The following is a 25009-nucleotide window of genomic DNA, read 5'->3' as shown; positions in this document are numbered from 1 at the left end:
CAACTATAAATAGGCCTTCTCATTTCTCATTTCAATTCATCCCAACCAATCTTTCTCTCTTAGTTTTCTCTCTTCTCCCATTTGAGAATTCTTAAGGAATTCTATTTGTTTGTAATACTTTGGAGATAGTAAAGTTATCATCTGGTGTTAGTGCCCGAGGACGTAGGTATAATTTACCGAACCTCGTCAAATCTCTTGTGTTCTTTCTTGTCCTATTTTTCTTTCAATATTTGAGGGTATAATAGTAGTATTTAATTGTGCTATTAAATTACTATAGAAGGGATATTCTGTCTAAGGAAAGACTTGGTATTTAAGAGATCCATGTGATCCACCTCTCTTCCCTGGGAATTGAACTTTGTGTGATTTTTTAGTACAATAATTTACACGCTTCCGACCCTATTGGAACAACAAGTGGTATCAAGAGCCGAAGGTTAATCGTAGTATGCTCTGTGGTTGCAGTTTAAACTGATCTTCCACATCAGAAAAGATTTCCTTAGGTATATTGAAAGATTATGGAGAAAACGGTCGGTGTAGGAGCTTCAACATTGTCCATGTGGACAAGACCGACAATTGCAAATGCAAGATTGGCCGTGGAAATCTTTGATGGCACGGGCCATTTTGGTATGTGGCAAAGTGAGGTTCTAGATGCCCTTTTTCAGCAGGGTCTAGACATTGCCATTGATGAAGAGAAACCAGATGATGTACAGGAGAAAGATTGGAAGGCGATCAATCGGTTGGCATGTGGCACAATTCGATCATGCCTTTCTCGAGAGCAGAGGTATGCTTTTTCAAAGGAGACTTCTGCAAATAAGTTGTGGGTGGCACTTGAAGAAAATTTTTTGAAGAAAAACAGTCAAAATAAGCTCCACTTGAAGAAAAGACTGTTTCGCTTCACATACGTAAGTACCACAATGAATGATCACATCACCAAATTTAATCAGTTAGTCACTGATTTGCTGAATATGGATGAGACATTCAAAGATGAAGATTTGGCTTTGATGCTGTTGGGGTCACTTCCTGAGGAGTTTGAGTTCCTAGAAACTATTCTACTTCATGGCAGGAGTGATATATCTCTGAGCGAAGTCTGTGCGGCCTTATACAGTTATGAACAGAGAAAGAAGGACAAACAGAAAAACTCAATCAGATATACAGAAGCTTTAGTAGTCCGAGGTCGTTCATACACTCGGAAGAAAACTCAAAAGGGGATATCAAAGTCAAAGTCCAGACTCGGGAAAGATGAATGTGCTTTTTGTCATGAGAAAGGCCACTGGAAGAAAAATTGTCCAAAGCTGAAGAATAAGGGAAAAGCTGCTGTAGATGCTTGTGTTGCTAAGCATGATACTAGTGACTCTGAACTATCACTGGTTGCATCATCATCGTCGTTCCATTCAGATGAGTGGATATTGGATTCGGGTTGTACCTATCATATGTCCCCTAACCGGGAGTGGTTCTCTGATTTAGTAGAACTAAATGGAGGAGTTGTTTATATGAGCAATGACAATGCCTGTAAAATTGTTGGGATAGGTTCAATCCAATTAAAGAATAAAGATGGATCAACCAGAGTTCTGACTGATGTTCAGTACGTGCCCAGTTTGAAGAAAAATCTCATCTCATTGGGAGCCTTGGAATCCAATGGTTCAGTTGTTACTATGAGAGATGGGGTTTTGAAAGTGACATCTGGCGCACTTGTGATATTGAAGGGCATCAGGAAAAATAACTTGTATTACTACCAAGGTAGTACAGTTATTGGAGCAGTCGCTGCAGCTTCCGGTAACAAAGACTTGGACTCAATGCAGTTGTGGCATATGAAGTTGGGACATGCCAGCGAAAAATCCTTGCAAATTCTGGCAAAACAAGGATTGTTGAAAGGTGCAAAGGCTTGCAAATTAAAATTTTGTGAGCACTGTGTTCTGGGAAAGCAAAAGAGAGTGAAATTCGGCACTGCTATCCATAATACAAAAGGTATTTTGGAATATATTCACTCAGATGTGTGGGGGCCTTCCAAAACACCTTCGTTGGGAGGAAAACACTACTTTGTTACTTTTGTTGATGACTTTTCCAGAAGAGTTTGGGTGTATACCATGAAAACTAAAGATGAAGTGCTTGGAGTTTTTCTTAAATGGAAAACTATGATCGAAAACCAGACTGGCAAGAAAATCAAGCGGCTTAGGACGGACAATGGAGGGGAATATAAAAGTGATCCGTTCTTCGATGTGTGCCAAGAGTATGGTATTGTTCGACACTTCACAGTTAGGGATACACCACAACAGAATGGAGTGGCAGAGCGTATGAATCGAACATTGCTGGAGAAAGTTCGATGTATGTTGTCCAATGCTGGGTTGGGCAAGCAATTTTGGGTTGAGGCTGTGACATACGCTGGCCATCTTGTTAATCGTTTGCCATCATCTGCATTAGAAAGAAAAACTCCTATGGAGGTATGGTCTGGAAAACCGGCTACAGATTATGATTCCTTACATGTGTTTGGAACCACTGCATATTACCATGTGAAAAAGTCAAAGTTAGATCCGAGGGCAAAGAAAGCTCTCTTTATGGGAATCACTTCTGGAGTGAAGGGATTTCGTCTTTGGTGCTTAAGCACAAAGAAAATGATCTGTAGCAGAGATGTTACCTTTGATGAATCTGCCACATTGAAAAAGGTAGCAGATAAAGATATTCAAACGAGCAATACTCCACAGCAGGTGGTGTGTACTCCAAAATAGGTGGAGTTTGAGCAGATGGGGATTTGCCCAGTTAATAAGTCTAATTCTCCAGCCACAATGGAGGAATTAGAGGTTGAAGAGGTTCTGACCCAAGAACCACTAAGTACACCAGAACCAGTTGCAGTTGCAAGGCCATGGAGAGAAATTCGTAAACCTGCTCGATTTACTGATATGGTGGCCTACGCCCTTCCCGTTGTTGATGATATTCCTATCACTTATCAAGAAGCAATGCAAAGCTTAGAAAGTGATAAATGGAAAAGCGCCATGGATGAAGAAATGCAGTCTCTCCGGAAGAACAATACTTGGGAGTTGGCACAATTACCGAAAGGTAAAAGGGAAATCGGATGCAAGTGGGTATTCGCAAAGAAAGATGGATCTCCTAGCAAGAAGGATATTCGCTACAAGGCAAGATTGGTAGCTAAAGGCTACGCTCAGAAGGAGGGAATTGACTACAATGATGTATTTTCCCCTGTTGTGAAGCATTCCTCCATTAGAATTTTGTTGGCCTTGGTAGCACAGTTGAATTTGGAGCTAGCTCAACTTGATGTTAAGACGGCTTTCTTGCATGGTGAGTTAGAAGAGGAGATCTATATGACTCAGCCAGAAGGATACACAGATGCTGGTGGTAGAAATTGGGTTTGTAAGCTTAACAAATCGCTATATGGATTGAAGCAATCCCCGAGGCAGTGGTACAAGCGATTTGATAGCTTTATGAGAAGGTAGAAGTACACAAGAAGCAAATATGACAATTGTGTGTATTTGCAGAAGCTGCATGACGGATCTTTCATTTATCTACTCTTGTATGTTGATGATATATTAATCGCTTCGAAGAGCTAAAAAGAGATAGATAAGCTGAAGGCTCAGTTGAATCAAGAGTTCGAGATGAAAGATCTAAGTGAGGCCAAGAAGATTCTCGGCATGGAGATAAGTAGAGATAGACAGAGAGGCAAGCTTTGTTTGAATCAGAAGCAATATCTGAAAAACGTATTACAATGTTTTGGTGTAAATGAAAACACAAAACATGTAAGTACCCCACTTGCTTCTCATTTGAAACCTAGTGCTCAATTATCTCCGAAAACTGAAGAAGAAAGAGAATATATGGCGAAAGTCCCATATACTAATGCAGTTGGGAGTTTGATGTATGTGATGGTGTGTACGAGGCCTGACATTTCACAAGCTGTTGGAGTTGTGAGCAGGTATATGCATGATCCTAGAAAAGGACATTGGCAAGCTGTGAAATGGATTCTACAGTATCTTCGAAAAATCGTAGATGTTGGTTTAATTTTTGAACAGGATGAAGCACTTGGTCAGTTTGTAGTTGGATATGTTGATTCCGACTTTGCTGGTGATTTAGATAAACGTCGTTCAACTACGGGGTATTTGTTTACTCTTGCGAAAGCCCCAGTGAGTTGGAAGTCTACCTTACAGTCTACAGTAGCTGTATCTACTATAGAGGCAGAATATATGGCAGTTACAGAAGCTGTTAAGGAGGCTATTTGGCTTAATGGATTGTTGAAAGACTTAGGAGTTGTTCAAAGTCACATAAGTTTATATTGTGACAGTCAGAGCGCTATTCATTTAGCGAAAAATCAAGTCTATCATTCAAGAACCAAGCATATTGACGTAAGATATCACTTTGTGCGAGAAGTCTTTGAAAAAGGAAAAATTCTACTTTAGAAGATTCCGACAGCAGATAATCTCGCAGATATGATGACCAAGGTGGTAACAACAATCAAGTTTAATCATTGTTTGAACTTGATTAACATCCTGAGAATTTGAGCACCTTCAGGTGTATGGCGCTCGAGAGCGCATTTGTAGGCACTACAAAAGATAGCTTTATCGAATTTGGGGAGTTGAAGGAAGTGTGTGAAGATGTGATTATCCTAATCAAATCTTCAAGGTGGAGATTGTTAACATTAATGATTGACAATTAATAATGGTTGCCATTAACATTAATGTGAGACAATCAATAATGACAACCACCAACTTTGGAAAAGTGGCAAGGGATAATTTTTTTTTGGTCCTTGAGATAATGTGCTATTTATTGTTTGGTCCTTGAACCTCAACTATAAATAGGCCTTCTCATTTCTCATTTCAATTCATCCCAACCAATCTTTCTCTCTTAGTTTTCTCTCTTCTCCCATTTGAGAATTCTTAAGGAATTCTATTTGTTTGTAATACTTTGGGGATAGTAAAGTTATCATCTGGTGTTAGTGCCCAAGGACGTAGGTATAATTTACCGAACCTCGTTAAATCTCTTGTGTTCTTTCTTGTCCTATTTTTCTTTCAATATTTGAGGGTATAATAGTAGTATTTAATTGTGCTATTAAATTACTATAGAAGGGATATTCTGTCTAAGGAAAGACTTGGTATTTAAGAAATCCATGTGATCCACCTCTCTTCCCTGGGAATTGAACTTTTTGTGATTTTTTAGTACAATAATTTACACGCTTCCGACCCTATTGGAACAACATAATGAACATGTTTTAGCACACGGTTCTCGCCAATCTTCGTCCTGAAACTTCAACGAGCAAGCAACTTTGAATGCTTTTTGATCAATCTCTCCCGTTCTTTTCACTCTTAAGATTAGTCTGGTTATTCAGAAAATCGTTCAAGCCCTGCACATCAAAAACCAGAGAAGTCTTGGGTTTAACACTTTCAAGTTTAAACCCGATTTCGAAGAGGAAACATAGGAGGAAGCAAAGGAAAACATGAAAAATACACGTATGGATTCTTTTCGAGCATCTTGCAGCTCTTGATTAGTTAGGACTTGTTTCACCGTTAGACAACTGTTTCGGTTTTCCATATCTTTCAACGCTTCTGATTTTTCCTCCAACTCTTTCTTTAGAGCAGCAATCTGCTCGCTTGTAGTTTTCTCGAGTTCAATAAGATTTTGGCAAGCCACATTCTCTTTCGGCTATATCAGATATAATCCGAATTGTTAAAAGTCTACTCGGCAAATCATAACCATTAAAAACGTTGAACCTAAACATGATAACAGGATTCATTTACACAAAGGTACAAACTCGACTAAAGATAGTTCATATATCGAAAACCAAAATTAAGATGAGTATGCTAACCCCTTCCATTTCATTCAACAAGCTACTTCGTTCCATATCGTTATCATTACGAGATATATAATCTTCGACCAACTTGGTTCGAAAGCCAGGTTGGCACTTCAGCTTAAGATTTTCATCCCTTTCCTTCTGAATTTCTGCATAAAAAATGTAAAGCAACAGTCCATAAAGCATATGATATAAGCAATAACAGGAGGCAGAAATTCATCAGTATCTCGTATATATGCGTGTGTATATATATAAGATCACATAATCCTAATGTGTATGATAGAAGCATTAGCAACAGGAAGAAAATCGGAATATCTCAAATATATATGCTTCCTTTTAGGTTCCAAGCCTCGTTTCCATAAGTTCATCCGGTTCCCGTGATAACAGATATAAAAGCAGAGTTTGGGGTTCGAATCCTGACATTTATGTCTCCTTCACTATCCTAAAGTTGCAACTTCTTCACCGAATCTAATACTAAGCAACTAGATGTGTAAAATAGCCTAAAGATCAATCAAAGCTCTAAATGCAAACCTTGGAACTTCGAAAACGACATGTTGTTCATCGTACACGATTGGATTAATGCATAGTCTTCTGCTCGCTATGTATGCAATATATAATCTAAAGTATACCTTTAGCAAACACAAGGTGAAACACCGCGTTCTCGCCCTTCAATTGTCTCACGGTTTCGTTATATCGAAGCTCCCAATCCCGTAAACTACTGTCCTTGGAGTCAATTTTCTCTACAAGGCCATCGACGAGTCCTTGAAGAGCTGCGGTCGTCTCATCATATTTATGTACCATTTCCCCATTTCCTTATATCGAAGCTCCCAATCCCGCAAACTACTGTCCTTGGAGTCAATTTTCGCTACAAGGCCATCAACGAGTTCTTGAAAAGCCGTGGTTGTCTTGTCATATTTATGTTCCATTTCGGACACCTGTTCCTTCCTGTAACCGATCTCGTATACGAGACTCCGAACAAGCCTACGCTCTTTCTTCAGCTCGTCCTGGTAGTCGATTTTCTCCATTTCAATGGAAAGATTAAGCACCTGCAACATCATTATCAATCAAAATAAATGGACTAGTTAATTAAATTAAACTAGAATACCCTTTCAAGACATTAATTAAATTAAACAATAATAACCATAAGAAGCAAAGCCAAGTTCATATATTGAGATTAAAGGTGGGGTTTTTATGGCTAACTCAAGTTCAAATTCATACAGAAAAAAAAAATATAAAACCCTAAATGTTGGAATCATAATATTAGTTGCTAAAATCAAAGAAATTCATTCTCTATAACTTATAAGTTGCATGAAGAACAAAAATAATGTCTTTTTCTATTTCTTAAATAAAATGTGATCCTTTGGGACATGGAAAGCATGAAGAACTTGACAAACTGATAATTTGGAACAAATGTAAAAATCCCACTAAAAACATAAAAATATAAAAGAATTTTACAAGGTTGACAATGGAAAATAAAAAATTGTTAAATTTTTTTAAAAAAATGATAAAAATTAAACCTTTTTTTTTTTCAAAGTTGGGATTTTGATTTTGGTGATAGTAAATGCTGATCCAAGAGGCAAAAGAAGTAAAGGCATCCTGGAATTTTGTACTGCAAGGAAAAGCATAATGGTGGCAGATTGGCATTGTTACTGAATAACTTGCCAAGTGGCAATGTTAGAAACCATCATATCAAGGATAAGACGTGGCAGATTTTCGAGTAAGGTATATATTTGGAAAGTTTGCAGCTTTCTCTGTTTGTTTCCCGAGAAAATGATGGTTTTCCTATCCGGTTTTTTGTTTAAAACGAAAATTGATTAATTACTTAATTTAAGAAGTTGAACAAATTAATATTTGAAAGGAATTAAATATATATTTTTAATTTGGATGCTTCTTTGTGTGGAGGAGTTGAATAATTATTAATATTATTTTAATAAGATTTATAAAATTTAAATACATTTTTAATAAGGTTTGTTTAATAAAATAATGATATAATTTGAAATTTAACCTTTTAACATTTATAATTTTTGTCAGTTTAATCTTTATTTTTTGAGCTAAATTTGACTTTCAATTTTTTTTAAAAAGTTAAATTTAACCATTAATATTTTAAAAGAGTTAAATTGTTATTTTTTTTAAAAAAATTTCGATTATAACATTAAATTTTCAAATATGATAGTTTGAATGACAATCTATATGTACTTCATGCTTTTTTATTTTACATATTATGAGCTTTTTATAATTTTTTGAATTTTAAATACTTTTTTAAAATTATTTGTTGACATGACATATAATACAAATAGTGTCATACTAGTATGGAAGTATACGTGGACTACCATGCGGGTTTCCACACCATTATTGTTAAAAAAATTAATGTTTTTATTAATGTTTTCATTAAAAAAATATTTCATAAAAAAATATTTGACTCTTTTTTGAAAGATTAAGGGTCAAATTTAGCTCAAAAAAGAATAATTGCCAAATTGACAAAAAAATGTAAACGTTGAAGGTTAAATTTGATATTATGTCTAAAAAAATTAAAAATTTTAATTTGGATATTTTCTTTGCTTAGAGGAATTCAATATACAAAAGGATAAAATAATAGGAGTTGAATAATTATTGAAATTAATATTTGGAAGGAATTAAATATTTTAATTTACTTTTGTTATGATATTCACTATTACTGATCCATTACAGTTCGCACTTTGAGTTCGCATGTAAGGTGTTTGCAACCTTCTACGAGACAGCATGATGTGGGTTTGCACTATGTAAATCCACCTCATATAAATACATGTTAACCTAAAGTAGGGTATACGTTGATGTGCATGGGAACCTACATACGATATCATATCTGTGAACAATAATCATATCATATAAATAGGGGTGTGCATAATTTGGGTAAAATTGAAAAAATTCGGTAATCGGTCGGTTAACCGAATTTTTTCGGTCGGGGTTCGGTTAATTTTTTTTATGAATTTTCAATTAACGGTTAATTCGGTTCGAAACCGGTCGGTTAACCGAAAAAATTAATAAATAAAATTATTAATATATAAATAGGTCCACTATTCACCTAAACCCAATCCAAATCCAAGTATTCAATCCAACCCAATTACCCAAACCAACCCAATCATAAAATTTACAAATAATTTAATAAATAAAAACAAATTCTAAAACTAAAACTAAAACTAAAGTATTAAAGTCTAAAAATAATTTAATTATGTATGATTCAATTAGGTTAATTCGGGTAATTCGGGAATTCGGTTAATTCGGTTAATTCGGTTAATTCGGTTAATTCGGTTAATTTTTAACCAAAAATAAAAAAACATATAATTTTCGATTAACCGACCGAATTAACCGAAAAAATTTCGTTCGGTTAATTTTTTTTTAAAAAAGTTCGATTCGATTAACCGATCGGTTAACCGAATGAACACCCCTACATATAAATACACAATTTAACCTGTCTAAAAGGGAAACACTAAAAAATACTAAACAATTTTATTTTGACTTGGGAGCTCCCCCTTCATTTTGAAACCAACCTTAGAAAACTACCAATTTATGGCTCCACTAGTTTGACATACATCTTTCCAATGACGCTCGTTACATATTTTCCACTTTCTACATCACAATAATCAATGTGGGATATTTTCCAGTTAGGACCCTGAACTATTCTATGTTACCTCGTCTTGACTAAGGCCCAATGGCTTTTTGAAGTGGCACCAAAAAAAAAAACAATGGTTTAACAATTTAATAACAACAAAATAGTAGTAATTCTCATTCCCAACTGAAACTAGACTGGGGTTGTCCATGGGTTGATAGGGCCAAGTAAAAAATTTAGGCCTAATTTCTAGGCCTGAGCTCGGTTCAGCTCGAAAAATAGGCTTAAAATTTTATCCAAGCCCAACTTAGATTAAAATGTTAAAAGCCTAGTCTGCCCATATTAATTTTTTATATTTTTAATATAAAAATAAATTTTAAAAAATAATTCATCAAATACACTAAAAAATTTGAAATAAATGTTTCCGAACAAATGAAAATTAAAAAAAAATACTTAAATATATAACACTGAGATAAGTGTAACTTAAAAAGTAAATATCCCTAAAATAGTAGCAAAATTAGTAATAAAACAAGAGTTATGCATTATTCAAACAATAATAATAAAATAGTAGCAATATAATAACGAAATGATAGAAAAACAATGATAAAATAGTAAAAAAAACAACAATAGTTTTTTTTTTTGCAAATTCGGGCCAGGTTGAGCAAGAAAAGCTTACCTGAGACCCAATCCGTTTAGAAAACGAGCATTATTTTTTTATCCAGACCAACTTTTTGGGCATATATATTTACCTAAATCATCTCGCTTTTCAGGTGGACATTCGAGCAGGGCCATAGGCAAGTCTAAACTAGACTAAAGTGAGAGAATATATATAATTTATAGGCTAAATCATGAATAAATTTTTTAATTGAAACTAGACCAATGATTAAAGTAATTAAATCGAAAATCAGTAATTTTACAACTTCACTCACTGATTTACTTCCAAAAACCATTCTTATAATCTCATAGTACCATAATAAGTTGCTAAATTTGAGTTGGAGAAATTAATTGAATAAAAAAGAGACCTTTAATGAAGTAAACATATATTCAATACTACACTATATGGAATATAATTTGTTTATTCTCAATTAATTGCTAATTGTTATCTATTTCAATTAATTCTCAATTTGAAACCCCAAATGTCAAATGTTAACCCAATTTGTGAGCTTTGGCTTCGGACTCCAATGGGGGATCATGTCGATATGTTTTTGGGTAAACTACGTGTAAGCTCTCTAGCTAAATTGTTAATTAATTTCTATTTTGATTATTTAACTTTAAAAAATTATAAAATAATCATTGAACTATATTAAACTCTTACATAAGCTCTTGTACAAATTCGCAACAAAAAAAATCAATCACTATTATTAACGATAAATACCCTGATATTGGAAAAAAAGTAAGTACCATCCTCATCACCTAATTATAGTGACTTGGGATTCCTACATTATTTTAGAGAAGACTGAAGAGTGGGAGCAACAATGAACAACTTGTCTGAGGGAAGGAAATGAAAGGTACAATTTTTATTCAATTTTCAACAATTAAGGCAAGGGGGAAGTGCTGCCACTGAATTATCAATGCACAAAAGTAGAAGCCTGAGTGAGGAGCTCCAATTTAATTTTGATTCAAATATTTTGAATTTGTATTTGAATAATTTTGATTTGATAAATTATTATTTTATGAAATTGTAAGTGGAAGTAAAAATTATACTTCCAGGAAAAGCTTGAACCACCTTCATCAAAAGGGTACGTGTACCCAAAACCGACACAAGTGGGTAGGTAGAGAATACCTAGGGGTGTGAGACAACTCTCTCTAAAGAACTTGACAAAATAACCTCGTAACTTCGAGAGAAGATCAGGTGCTTCCTCACAAAGGGGCTCACAGTGACCAGGCATGGGCGAGCTTGCATTATTTAGTATTTTTCCTCTTATAAATATCTCCATTTAAACAAGGCTTTATATTCGATAAGAGTATTACTGTATGAGACCGTGTTAGTCAACTACTAGCAGGGCAAAGATAAGGGGAAGCAATAGCCTTGACCTTCCAAAAATAGTAAATTTACCATTTAAACGTTTTTAAATTAAAAAAAAAAACTTAAGTTAATATGATGATAAAATTACACTTTAATCTCCAAAACCAACCCTTAAATAGAGTGGCATAGCTTCCCTTTATAAAGTTCTTTAGAAGACAACTATGGTAGAAGATGGATGTTGACACCATTTTTTGGATGGAAAACGGGGTCGACTTGGGTTTTGAAAAAAGAAACGGGAGTCGCTACCAATCCTTTTTTATGAGGTGTGATTGGATCACCTTAAAATTAGTTGTTTTTAATAAACGGTTTGATTTTATTAAAACAACAAGTTTGGTCCACGAAATTCAGAAAAACGGGTTCGGGAGTCGGTTACGCACGAGAAGGATTAGCACCCTCGATACGCCCAAAATTGGTACCTAATTGACTACTTAATGTCTTAATGTCGAAAATTGAGAACTTTGAAGAATTTTAAAAATACGATCCTTGTATTAAAACGTTGAAAAATTTCTGAAAAAGGGGCATATTTCACGCTATTCGAGAAAGAGAATCATATCTAATAAGTTAGGACACAATGTCTCGAATTCCCGATACGCGAATGAAAAATGCTTATTTAAAAGATATTTAACTATCTTGGATTAAAAAAAGATATCGCGACCAGTAAGTTAGGACACGATCCTTTTTTTAATTCCCGATATCGTTTAACTTGAGTTTGAAAAAATTCGTGTAATAAAGTTTAAAAGAATATTCAATTGTTTAAATCAAATGAAGAAATCGCAACCCAATACGTTAGGGCACAATTTCTCAAAATATTAAACATTGAATATTACATTTATTTAGAAAAATTCTCGTTTCGAAAAAATAACGTGTCACATCCAATGCGTTAGGACACAACATATTGAATTCTCGGTAACGAGCTTTTTATCATTTTTAAAAGAATAATCTCAATTATTTAAGTTCAACGAAGAAAGTCGGAACCCAATACGTTAGGGCTCGATTCTCTCGAAGATCCAAAATACCGAATATTACTTATTTCTAAAATTTCTTTTTCGAAATCTAAATAAAAATGGGTATAATGAAATGATGATGATAATGCAAGTAAAATAACACGAGCAATAGCATCAAAGATAAGATAAATAAAAAAAAAACAAATCAATAGCATACAAAATGAATATATAAGCAAATAAAGTTAAAGCATTCTTTTAAAATAATAACAAAACTATAAATAAATAAATAAATAATGAACAAAATATAAAAACCTAAAAATGTAAAAGGATGTATATATATAAAATAATATATATATAGGTACGTATACATATATTTGTGAAGGTAAAGAATATAAATATAGATATATGTATATAAGTTATAAAATATAAAAATATATATAAGTATGTATGTATAACCAAATCCAAAAACGATGCGAATGGGTAAATGATAATCAGAATAATAAATGCAACAATAATAATAATAAATGATAATACATTAAAATAATTAATCAAAATAAATAAGATTGCTAAAAAGGGACTAAATCAAAATAAAAACAAATATACTAGGCAAATTTGAAATAAAAAAACAAGAAGGACCGAATTGCAACGCGCGCTGAAAAGGAAAGGGCCAAAACTGCAAATAAACCACAGCCCCAAAACGCAGCGTTGAAATGGACCAAGTCGAAATAAAAATAAAATTGCAGGGGCTAAATTAAAAATAAGAGAAAATAACAAAAAGGATAAAATTGTAATACGCTGCAAAATCAGGGGGACTGCACGCGAAATATCCCAAAAACTGAAAACACGCGGATCCTCCGGGTCGGGTCGGGTCGACGCGCGGATCCTTTTGCTAAAACGGCGTCGTTTCACGTTTAATATAAATACTAAAAAAAGCTAAAAGAAACAGTTTCATCTTCTTTTTAAAAAAAACAGAGAGAAAACTCTCTCTTTTTCTCTCAGGTCCGGCCATGGTCCGGCTCGAGATTTCCGACGAGTCTCCACCGCAGAGCCACCGTGTGTGGCCGCCGGAGGTTCAAAATCGGACCTTTTTCGTCCTTTTTTGAAGTCCATGGCCTCCAGGCCACAGATCCGGGGTTGAATCTCCTGAATCGAAAGCCAAAGACCCAAAAAATGGGGCGAAACCGTTCGCCTTCCTCCACCTCCGTCGCGGCGCAGGTAAGGTAAAAAGCCTTCTCCTTTATTCTTATTTTTAATTTGTTTGTATTTAAAAACAAAAATAATATTTAAAAGAACAAAAAAAAACAGATCTAAAAAGGTAGTAGTCACCTTTAAGATTTTCAAAAAACTTTTATTTCTTTTAATCGTCAAAGAGGGGCCGAACCCTTTACATTCCTCTGGTTTCGGCTTTTATAGCCGATTTTAACATTTTTTTTATCTATGTCTACTATTTGTTGTTGCGTGTTGGTTTCTCTTCTTGCAGGTGCAGTTGGGCGATGGCAGAGAGCAGGTGCGGCGCTGGTCAGAGGCGGTGGCAGGGGGTAGGTGGACGAAGGCCCTAGGTGCGGCGCACCTAGGGTGGCTGCTGTTTCTTTTTTCTACAAATTGGCTAGGGTTAGGTAGATTGGGCTGAATTGGGTTGCTGATTTGGGCTTTGGTTTTGGTGGGTTAGGCTTAGTTGGGCCTGGGTAGGTTTTGTTTTTGCTTGGGTTATGGGTTGTAATGGGTTAGGTCAAAATGGGCCTGTACAATGGACATCCATACATGCTTGTTACTTCTCAATGAATTAAAAGACATAAACTAATTACAAGTAATGCGAGGACGAAAACTTTTAATAATACACTCGTATTAATTTGAAGTTTGACCTTGTGGAACTAAACGACATCAATTCGTCTATATTATTTTTATGTAGAAGTGTTCATAGGTTGGTTTAAGCATGATATTAAGATATTTTATATTTGTTTAAGTTCGGTCCGGTTTGAAATTTAGGCCTAAAATTTTGTCAAAACACTCCCATATTTACAAAAAACTAATCTAAACCCATTTTAGGTTCGCTTATATTATTTTTTAATTTTTTTAAAAAGTATTTATATTATATTATTTTAATATTTATACATTTTTATTTATTGAAATTTTTTATATAGTCATTTTAATATTATTTTAATGTTTACATTAGAGTTATATTATATATTTACTATATGTTTTATTTTTTATTGTGTTCTAAATTACATAATATATAAAAAATAACATAATATAAAAAATTATAAACTTAAAACGGGTCTAGCCTTAAATATTCAAGCCCGAGCCCGACCCATATTTTAAACAGGTCTTTTTTTTTTTTGCTCGAGTCCATTCTTTGGGTATGATATTTTTATCCAAACCCTCCCAAAATTTTAGTGAACTTTTGAACCTAAGCCGAGAGTCTGACCTATGAACATGTCTATCTTGATAGAATTTGAAAATGTTAATTATTTTTTCCTTCTTAAGTTGAAATTTATTTCGCAAAGATGGTAGGAAAATAAATGACAAAATTTGGATTCACCTCGTTCACACGTTATAATTAATAAAGAATGAGATAAATATCAAAATTATATATAAATTTTGATTTAATGTATATTGTTCTATATGAACTTTTTATTTATTTATTTATGTTGTATATGAACTTTGATTTTGTACAATTTTATATATGAAATATTGATTTGATTCAATTTTCAGAAATCACTAACAATATTATTGAATTAGCACAATTTTACGTTGATATATTGCATATACAAACTATTATATAATTTGGGGCGAAACTAAGGGGCTGACAGGGGTTCCAGTTAGAGGTGATCATGGGCTGAGCAGGGCCCAGACAAAATTTTAGGCCCATTTTTTAGGCTCGGGCTTGGCTGGGCCCAAAATATGGGCCTAAAAATTTATCTAAGCCCGGCCCGAAAGAAAATTGCTAAGCCCGAGCCCAACCCATATCAAATTGTACAACACCAAAAAAGTATATATTTAATACATATTTGATTAAAAATAAAAACTATATATATTTAATATATAATTCGGGCCGGGTCGGGTTGGGCCTAGGCCAAAAAATTTTTACCCGAGCTCGGCCCGTTTTTTAAACGGGCTTCTTTTTTTGCCGAAACCCATATTTTGGGTCTATATTTTTACCTGGACCCTCCTATTTTTCGGGTGGGCCCAACCCATGATCACCTCTAGTCTCAGTCCCCTTGAAATGGTGAATTTTCTATTTAGGCCTTTTAAAATTTTAAATTAGTAAAGGTAAAATTGTACTTTGCTCCGCTAAAAATATAAAATTTGATTTAATCATTTAAAAATTATAAAGATATAGGCCATTAAAATGGTGAAATTACATTTTTACTATCGTAAAAATTACAATTTAATTTCAGCCCCCTAAAAGAATTTTCTGGTTTCGCCCCTGTATATAATCAAATATGAAAATAAATGTAAATATTCATTTTTTTAAACGTATACATTCATTAAATGCATACAATTGAATCAAAATCAAAGTTTCATGTGCTCATATGAATCACAATTCAAGTTTATGTGTATAATTACACCAAATTGTAGTTTGTATCAAATTGTACATTGGATCCAAATCATATATGAATTTGATAATTACCCCTTTTTTAAACAATAACTTTATAAAAATGGCTAGAAATAAATACAAATTATACTCGAAAAAAAAGAAATACATTTATAAATTACTTTTACCTCTCTCTGTCAATCATTTGAGTAATGTGGTTGAAAAATGAGCTGGTGATGTCAATAAATTTCATGAAAAAGGTAAAATAGGCAATTATTCCATTTATAATGTATTAGTGAGTGGCTATCAACAAATATGGCACCCTACACCAAATTAGAAAACAATAAATATATTCATTTTGCCTTTGCTTAATTTCCATTTTTAATCCCATTTTCCATGTGACGATGTCAGACAAACCATGCATCATTACATTTAACCATTCAAATTAACACTCTTTTTTAAGTCAATAGTTAAACCTGTCAAAAATCAATTTAATTGGTAAAAGAACAATTAAAATTATATATTTTCATATTGTTCGAAAATTTTAACATAAAATAAGTTTGATTGCTTGTTCTAAACCTTTAATCACTTGTTTTTTATTTCTTGCATTAATATTTTTAATCCTATAAAAGACTACGCTGTTCCAATAAACTGTTCCTACCTCAAACTAATTTTATCAAGATTGTCTTCCTTAAATTTATAGTAAAAACTATGGGATAATTGTTAAAAGTTAATTATCAAATTATTTGAATACAAAACAAAATTAAAATATATAAAAATATCAAAAAGAAAGCTTTAGTTAAGTGATGAAGTAGGAGTTTTATTAATGAGTAATGGGTTGGGTGGTGGACACTGGACAGAGTTGTGTTACTGTTTTTGTAGTGAATCGTCCTCCACGAATGCAATGGACAGGTCTTTGGAAGATATTCGAGTATCACGGCAGGGTTATGGATGTCTTCATAAAAAGGAGAAAGATTTGGTTTTGTGAGATTCGCAAACTTTACTGATGCAAGAAGGGCGACGTTTCGTCTGAACGGTTCCATTTATTTGGACATAGAATATGGGTCAACTTTGCACGCTTCAAAGGCTCTGGAGGTATCAAAGGATTCTCTAGATACGAGTGGAACCCTCGGAGGTGAAAAAGCTATAAACAAGAATTGTTTCATGGAGGAGGTGGCTACAGGTAAGAAAGAGATAGAGTCAATTCCTATAGATGGGATTATCGAGGAAGAAAAACTTTCTAAGCTACAATTTGTATTATGGGATGGTGTAGAGATTTATGTACTCTTGAGAACCTTGCTCTGCGGTTAGAAGAGGGTGGCCTCCAAGTTGCTAATGGAGTTTAACGGTGGAGAAGGTTATAAAAGAGTTTATTGAAATTTCGATGAGGTGGTTCACAAAAGTTGAGTCATGGTCTGAAAACATTTTGGTTAATTATAGAAGAACTTTAGGGGTTCCGATCCATGCTTGTCCGATCTCTACATTTAAAAACATCGCCAATCACTGGGGAAGTTTTATTAGTGTGGACGATGGTGCTGCTCATCCTAAACCTTTTGTGAAGGGAAACATTCATTTTAATTGTGTAAAATTGATGAGATGGTGATCTTAAGAGTTGGGAATGTTTAATATCCCATTAGAGTTGTTGAAATTGATCCTATTGCAGTTCCTAGAACTCAGTTTTGGTGCGAAGGCTTTCACTAATCTTTGGTTTCACTATCAGATACAAGCTCAAAAAGGTGAGAGCGATGATACAAATCAAGCTAGTAGTAAAAGGCAAGAAGTTCCAAATTAATAAAAAATGTAAATATTTCATGCCAGTAATATATGTATCTCTCTTTATTTTCATGCTCCTCTTTTGGTAGCTTCTACTCCTTGGTACTTTTGTGCCTTAATAATTTAACTTTCTTCGGAGGCACAAGGGTATGGCAGAAAAAATGGATTTGATTGTGTGATGTTGTCAATTTTCCTCCACATCACATGGCGGAGACCAAAATGTTATACCCAAATTGAAGAGCTACACTATTTTTCACATAAAAGACTTTTCAACTTTGAATGGGAAAAATAACAATTTTTTAAATTATTGAACTTACAAAGTATTTAGTTAATTTCATTATTCATTTATTTTAGTATTTGGTCATATAATTTTTTCCTTCTCATTTACATACCACATATTGATCGTCAACATTCTCTTATATAATTCATGTATTTCATTTTTCAATTTTACAGATCATTAAATTAAATTAATTATTTTTGTCTTTCATATAATCATACACTTTCATACATTTTCACTTAATTTATGACTTATCATATCATAAAAATTTTCATTTACGTATCACATGTTACTCATATTTTTTATAGATCATGATCATAATTAGAATATCGATAACAGAACTCCTAGAGTCCTAGGCTAAAATAGAAATTTCGACTTTTTAACGGAACTCTAATTAATAGAACTCTGATATCCTATCTGTAGACAATATTTCGAAGAACAAAATCATCAATATATGATAAGCTGAACTCTTGTATCCACTGTTTCACCAATCCTAAGAGTAATTTTTTTTATATCTCAAACTCATGTGAGAAATTGAAAATTGAAAATTTCAAACAAATTATACAAAATACACAAAGAATAAAAATTCATAATAAAATGCATCAATTTAAAAATTAAAATTAAATCAAATAAATCACTAACTTTCGTATCTTGCTATATGTCTTCTTTTTAAGAAAATTTTAATATTCAATATCAAATTTCTCAATTTGCAATCCATTCATTTTACTAACTATTTTTTATTTTTAAATCTTAATTAAAAAGGTGAGTATTTGGTACGTCAATAATATATTATTTTTATTCCACAACTTTAAAAAAATTAACATATATATATATATTTTAATATATATATATTTAATATTTTATTATATCCCTGTAAGACACTTATTAACCCATTAATTTTGTTGGTGGAGGTTAAAAACTCCACTAACAATGTTCCAAATATTTTTCTAACAATATTCAAAAATAAAAATTTCAAAAAAATATAAAAAATTTAAAAAAATAATATGAAATACACGCGAATTGTTATATGTATTTCAAAATTTAACATTTCCGTTAAATAATAATTTGACTCTTTTCAAAATGTTGATGATCAAATTTAACTTTTTTTAAAGGGTTTAAAGTTAAATTTAACTAAATAAAAATAAAATTCAAATTAATAAAATATGTAAATATTAAAGACTGATTTTGTATTATGCAAATAATAAATGTAAGTCTCTTTATTTTCATGCCCCTCTTTTTCTAGCTCCTACTCCTTAGTACTTTTGTGCCTTAATAATTCAACTTTCTTTGGTGGCATAGGGGTATGGAGGGAAAAATAATAATTGTGTGACATTCTCAATTTTCTTTCACTTCACATGGAGGTCACCAAAATGTTAATCCAAATTGCAGAGCTATACCATTTTGTACATAAAGACTTGCTAGCTTTGAATGGGTAAAAATAACGTGAGAGTAACTTCAAATAATTATATAAAACATTCTATTTTTTATTTCAAAGATTTTCTTTTTTTTTGAGATTTTCTTACCTATGAAATTAAAAAATAAAAATAAAAAACATCTTTTTGATATTGAACAAATTAATCCTTATCTTTTTTGAAAGTAACCACGAACAATTAATCAAGCGCTAATAGTTTCTGTTAATTATACATAATTTTGATTAGTATAAAAACAAATTTAATCCTTGATGATTATATATTTTGCGTAAATGTTGATAGAATGTGTAATTATTACGGGTTAAATATGTTAAATCATGATCAAATTGACGAAATGTGTAAATATTGTGGGTTAAATTTGTTAAATCAATAACAAATTGATAGAATGTGTAAACTTTGAGGACTAAATTTATCATTATATCAAGAAAATTATATATAATTGATAAAAACATTAACGTTGTGATTAATTGTCCTTAATTTATCAATTTCAAAAATGAAAATAATTGAATAACTCTCATAATTTTAAGAATACCAATTTTTTCAATATCAAAATTGAAAAAGATTAGGGACACATGTTTTAATATATTTACCGAAATTAGGGTAATTCTTAAATCAATTACCGGTCTTCATTTTAATATATTTCATTATTAGTTGCTTATGTTCTTTAATTTTTTTATGGTTTATGCATGCATTGCATTTGTTTGTTTGTTTTTTTTTTCAAGAATGAGCATCATAGACAACAAATAATGAAATATTAAGCGCATAATACAAATCTTAAATATGAATTATAAAACGGATATAAAAGATACAAATAAAAATTAAGACTAGACTCAGCCACGAATGCTTTTAAGGGAAAGCTGTCGCATGAGATGGCTGTATCAGATTCTCATCAATTCCTTTTGTAAATTTTTACAAGCTTTTTTTTCAATTCCCATTAGAAGGCCTTTTTGGGACAACTTTTTTTATAGAAATATTAAACCCCTTTGTTGATCTATGGATGTGATCTTGTACCTCTCTATTTTATTTGCTTTTTTCATTAAAGGTACAAAAATCTTCATAAACCCAAACATAAAATATCAGATTAATCCTCATATTTTTTTTCCTCAACAAATAAAATTCATTAGAAATTAAAGGGTGTTGCTTGGAGCAGGCACTGTAACATACAAGCATCAAAACACCTTAAGAACCAATCCACAACCAAATGGACAGTTACACTAATAAACCATAAACTCCATGGATTGTGTTGGAGCTGAGAGCAACTAACAACAAGTTTCAGCCTATTGCTTGAGCAGCAAGTGTCGTGACTTGCAGCAGAAACAAGCAGAAAACTAAAAAGAATAAAGCAAGGAGAATGGTGAGAGTTTTGAATGAAAACTTGATTAAATTCATTCATCAAAAAAAGGCTTAATGCCAATACATAAATCAAGCTTCTAGCTTGTCAAGACAGTAGGTTAACCAAAACTATACCTACTACCACTAAGTTTCCTAGTAAATTGGAATGATAACTTGTGCAAATGAATAAAGCTGGTAAACAGCTCAATCACCATCAAGTTTACATCAAATATCATCTTATCATAGTTCAAAATGAACTAGATTACATTACATAAACAAAAAAAAAATTCAAATGAAACTAAACATCCTTGCTTTCTCGTGCAAACTGCTGCTTCTGCATGGTGGTCTTCAATGCTGCATGCTAACCACCTTTCAACACTCCTCCTTGGTTAGCTTGTTGCTAACTCCCATCTTCATTCTTAAGCTTTGAAACCTTGAAACATTAAGAGGTTTTGTTAAAATATCAGCTAATTGTTCATCATAACTGCAATGAACCAGTTTCACTTCATGAGCTTGTTGCATTTCTCGAACTGCATGAAGCTTAATGTTAAAATGTTTTGTCCTCCCATGAAAAACAGGGTTCTTTGCAATTGCAACAGCCGATTGATTGTCACACATTATCTCTGTTGCTTCCTCTTGTTCAAGGTTGAGATCGACTAGAATTTTTCTAAGCCAAATGGCTTGATTGACTGCTGCAGCAGCTGCTACATATTCTGCTTCTGCGGTAGATTGAGCCACCAGTGCTTGTTTCTTTGAACTCCAACAAAATACTGCTGAGCCAAGATTGAAAAAATAGCCTGAAGTGCTTTTCATATCGTCCACTGAGCCTGCCCAATCACTGTCACTGTAACCAATCAGATTTGAATGCTTAGCCTTGGTATACAACATTCCATAGCTCAGGGTTCCCTTAATGTACCTGAGAATTCTCTTGCCTGCTTTAAAATGACTTTCATTGCAGCAATGCATGAATCTCGAGAGTAAGCTCACAGCATACATTATGTCTGGTCTAGTGGCAGTAAGATATAACAAACAACCAATCAGACTTCTGTAAGTTGTCTCACACACTGGTTCAAAAATCCCTTGACTCGATAGCTTTCCTCCAACAACTATTGGTGTGTTGGTAGCTTTGCAATTCTCCATTGAGAATTTTCTGAGAATCTTCATAGCAAAAGTCTTCTGACTTAGCCAAATTTCTTTCTCAGCTTGCGTTACTTCCATGCCTAAGAAGTAGGACATCAACCCAAGATCTGACATCTCAAAATGCTGTTGCATTTTGGCTTTAAAACTGACCAGCATATCTTGATCTCCTCCTGTCACCAATAGGTCATCGACATATAATGAGACAATGAGCTGAGTTTCTGCCTTGGTCTTTTTGACATACAGAGTTGGCTCGCTAATACTCCTCTCAAATCCCAAACTGATCAAATAGCTGTCAATCTTGATATACCAGGCTCTTGGAGCCTGTTTCAAGCCATACAAGGCTTTGTTCAGCTTATATACCATATCTTCTCTACCAGACACTTCAAAACCTTGAGGTTGTTCCACATAAATCTCTTCTTCAAGGGATCCATTTAGAAATGCTGACTTTACATCAAGCTGATGTATCTTCCACTCCCTTTGTGCTGCTAATGCCACTACCAATCTGATGGTGTCAAGCCTGGCCACTGGTGCAAAAGTTTCCAGGTAGTCTAATCCATACCTTTGACTAAAGCCTTTGACAACTAACCTTGCCTTTAATTTGTTTAAGCTTCCATCAGCATTCTGCTTGACTCGATAAACCCATTTAACTCCAATGATTTTCCTGTTTGCTGGCCTTTCAACTAGATTCCAAGTTTGATTCTTTTCTATCATGCTGATCTCTTCTATCATTGCTTGCTTCCAGCCTTGTTGACTTTCTGCCTCTTCAAAGCAACTTGGTTCTACCATGGCTACTTGAGCTCTTTCATAAACATCAGCCAATGATCGAGTTCCTCTGATTGGTTCATCATCCACATCCATTTCAAATGTGTCTTGATTAGTTCCAACTTGATCAGATGCAAGTTCTTCAGTTACAACCTCTGGTTCATTTTTATCCCAGTTCCAGCATGCCTTCTCATTGAACACAACATCTCTACTCACAAGGATCTTATTTGTAGAAGGTTCCAGCGCTCTATAGCCCTTTTTAACTGCACTGTAGCCTATCAGAATCCCTGCTTGAGTTCTTTTATCCAGCTTTCCTCTTTTCACAGCTGGAACTTGTGCATAACATATGCAACCAAAGGTTCTGAGATGAGCCAGTGATGGTTTGAACCCAAACCAAGCTTCAAATGGAGTTTTCTGAGCTAGGGCTTTAGTTGGAAGTCTATTTTGAAGATAGACTGCAGTGTTTACTGCTTCAGCCCACAGGGTTTTAGGCAGATTTTTCTCAAACAGGAGGTACCTTGCCATGTTCATCAAACTTCTGTTTTTTCTTTCACTGACCCCATTTTGTTGAGGTGTATACACATTGGTCAGTTGGTGTTTAATGCCTGCATTCTTACAATAGAGTTGAAACTGAGCTGAGGTATACTCAGTTCCATTATCTGACCTTAGTGTCTTAAGTTTGTGGCCAATTTCAGTTTCAACAGCAGCTTTGAACTTCAAAAACACATGAGCAACTTCTGATTTTTGTTTCATAAAATAAATCCAACAATATCTTGTATGATCATCTATGAAAAGAATAAAGTACCTGTTCCCATTGAGAGATCCGGTCTTCATTGGTCCACACACATCAGTGTGTACAAGCTGCAGCTTCTCTGATGCTCTCCATGCTGTGTTTGCAGGAAATGGCAATCTTGCTTGTTTTCCTTGCTGGCACACTTCACAAATTTCATCATTCTTCACTGTTTTGATGAAGTTTTCAGCTAATTCTTCATTAATCATCTGAGCCATTGATTTGAAGTTAACGTGTCCAAGCCTTTGGTGCCATAGCTTGGAGTCATCAATGGAGGCAATACAGGCTGAATGTGAGTCATTTGGCCATTCCACTTCAAAACACTTGTCAGTCATGGTGACTGTCATGAAATTTGATCCATTTGGATAAAAAATTTGGCATTCTTTCTGCTTAAACACAACTGAGTATCCTTTCTCTAGAAGTTGAGCTATGCTGAGAAGGTTTCTGTCAATCTCAGGTACTAATAGCACATTCGAGATGACTTTGATGCCTGTGGGAGTGTATATCTGCACATCCCATTTTCCTTCAGCCTTTATAAACTGACCATTTCCAATTTTTACTTTGGTTTTACAGGTTCTGTCCAAAGTTTTGAAAATGGTTGCATCTGGTGACATGTGGTTTGTGCATCCACTGTCCAGCAACCAACCTTTTGAGCTTTTCTTCTCAGCAGCTAAGCAAGAAACAGCAAAGACCTGCTCTTCTTGATCACTGCTGTCTTCAGCTACTTGAGCTTCAACCTTTGGTTGTTGAAATTGACTCTGCCTTAGCTTGGTTCTATTTTTGCAAACCCTTTCAACATGGCCCTTCTTCTTGCAGTGTTGGCATACTGCATCTGGTCTGAACCAGCATCTGTCTTCTGGATGACCTGGCCTCTTGCAATGTCTGCAGGGCTGGTCATTGCTCTTTGCAGCATCATTCTTTGGCTTGTCTCTCCAGGCCTTCTTGCCTTTGTAGGCCGTATTTGTTCTTGCCTGAAAGGCACCTTCTTGGTGCTCCTCCAGTCTGCTTGCTCTCCTCTGCTCTTGAGCATATAGAGCATTGATCAACTCTGTCAGGGAGATGGTGGACAGGTCCCTTGAGTCTTCGAGAGATGAGATTTTTGCCTCATACCTCTCAGGCAGAGTTGCTATAACCTTCTCCACTATCCTAGCTTCATTGAACTGCTCTCCAAGGAGCCTTATGCTGTTTACAACAGCCATAATTCTGTCTGAATACTGCTTGACTGTTTTTTCTTCTTTCATTTTGAGATTTTCAAAGTCCCTTCTCAAGTTGAGAAGCTGTTGTTGCCTTGTTCTCTCAGTCCCTTGAAACTCTTCTTTCAGCTTGTCCCAAGCCTCCTTTGGTGTTTCACAAGCCATGATTCTTGTAAAAATCACATCTGAAACACAGTTTTGTATGCATGACATGGCCTTGTGCCTTTTTGTTCTTTCATCAGCATGTTGCCTCATTTGAGCAACTGTTGGATTTGCTCTGAGAGGTGCTGGCTCTGCATCTGAATTGACTACCTCCCATAGGTCGAATGCCTGCAGGTAAGTCTTCATTTCGACTACCCAAATATGGAATCCTTCTCCATTGAAGACAGGTGGTGCAGCTGGTGAAAATCCTGAAGAAGCCATCAGGTTCCTTGGT

General features: G+C 34.0%; 1 protein-coding gene across 1 annotated transcript; it reads right to left on the bottom strand.

The window, feature by feature from the left end:
- Positions 1 to 5205: 5205 nt before the first annotated feature.
- LOC121222578 (uncharacterized) lies at positions 5206 to 7244 on the bottom strand. Its single transcript, XM_041103615.1, has 4 exons — positions 6415 to 7244; positions 5801 to 5934; positions 5443 to 5637; positions 5206 to 5338 (listed from the first exon to the last, which is right to left on the bottom strand). The coding sequence occupies exons 1-4, from the start codon at positions 6584 to 6586 to the stop codon at positions 5276 to 5278; spliced, it is 564 nt and encodes a 187-aa protein (XP_040959549.1). The 5' UTR covers positions 6587 to 7244; the 3' UTR covers positions 5206 to 5275.
- Between the last annotated feature and the right edge of the window lie 17765 nt (positions 7245 to 25009).

Source organism: Gossypium hirsutum, chromosome D10, assembly GCF_007990345.1.
Source record: "Gossypium hirsutum isolate 1008001.06 chromosome D10, Gossypium_hirsutum_v2.1, whole genome shotgun sequence".
Taxonomy (NCBI): domain Eukaryota; kingdom Viridiplantae; phylum Streptophyta; class Magnoliopsida; order Malvales; family Malvaceae; genus Gossypium; species Gossypium hirsutum.
Note: the sequence above shows the minus strand (reverse complement) of the source record. Positions and strands in the feature narration are given on the sequence as shown.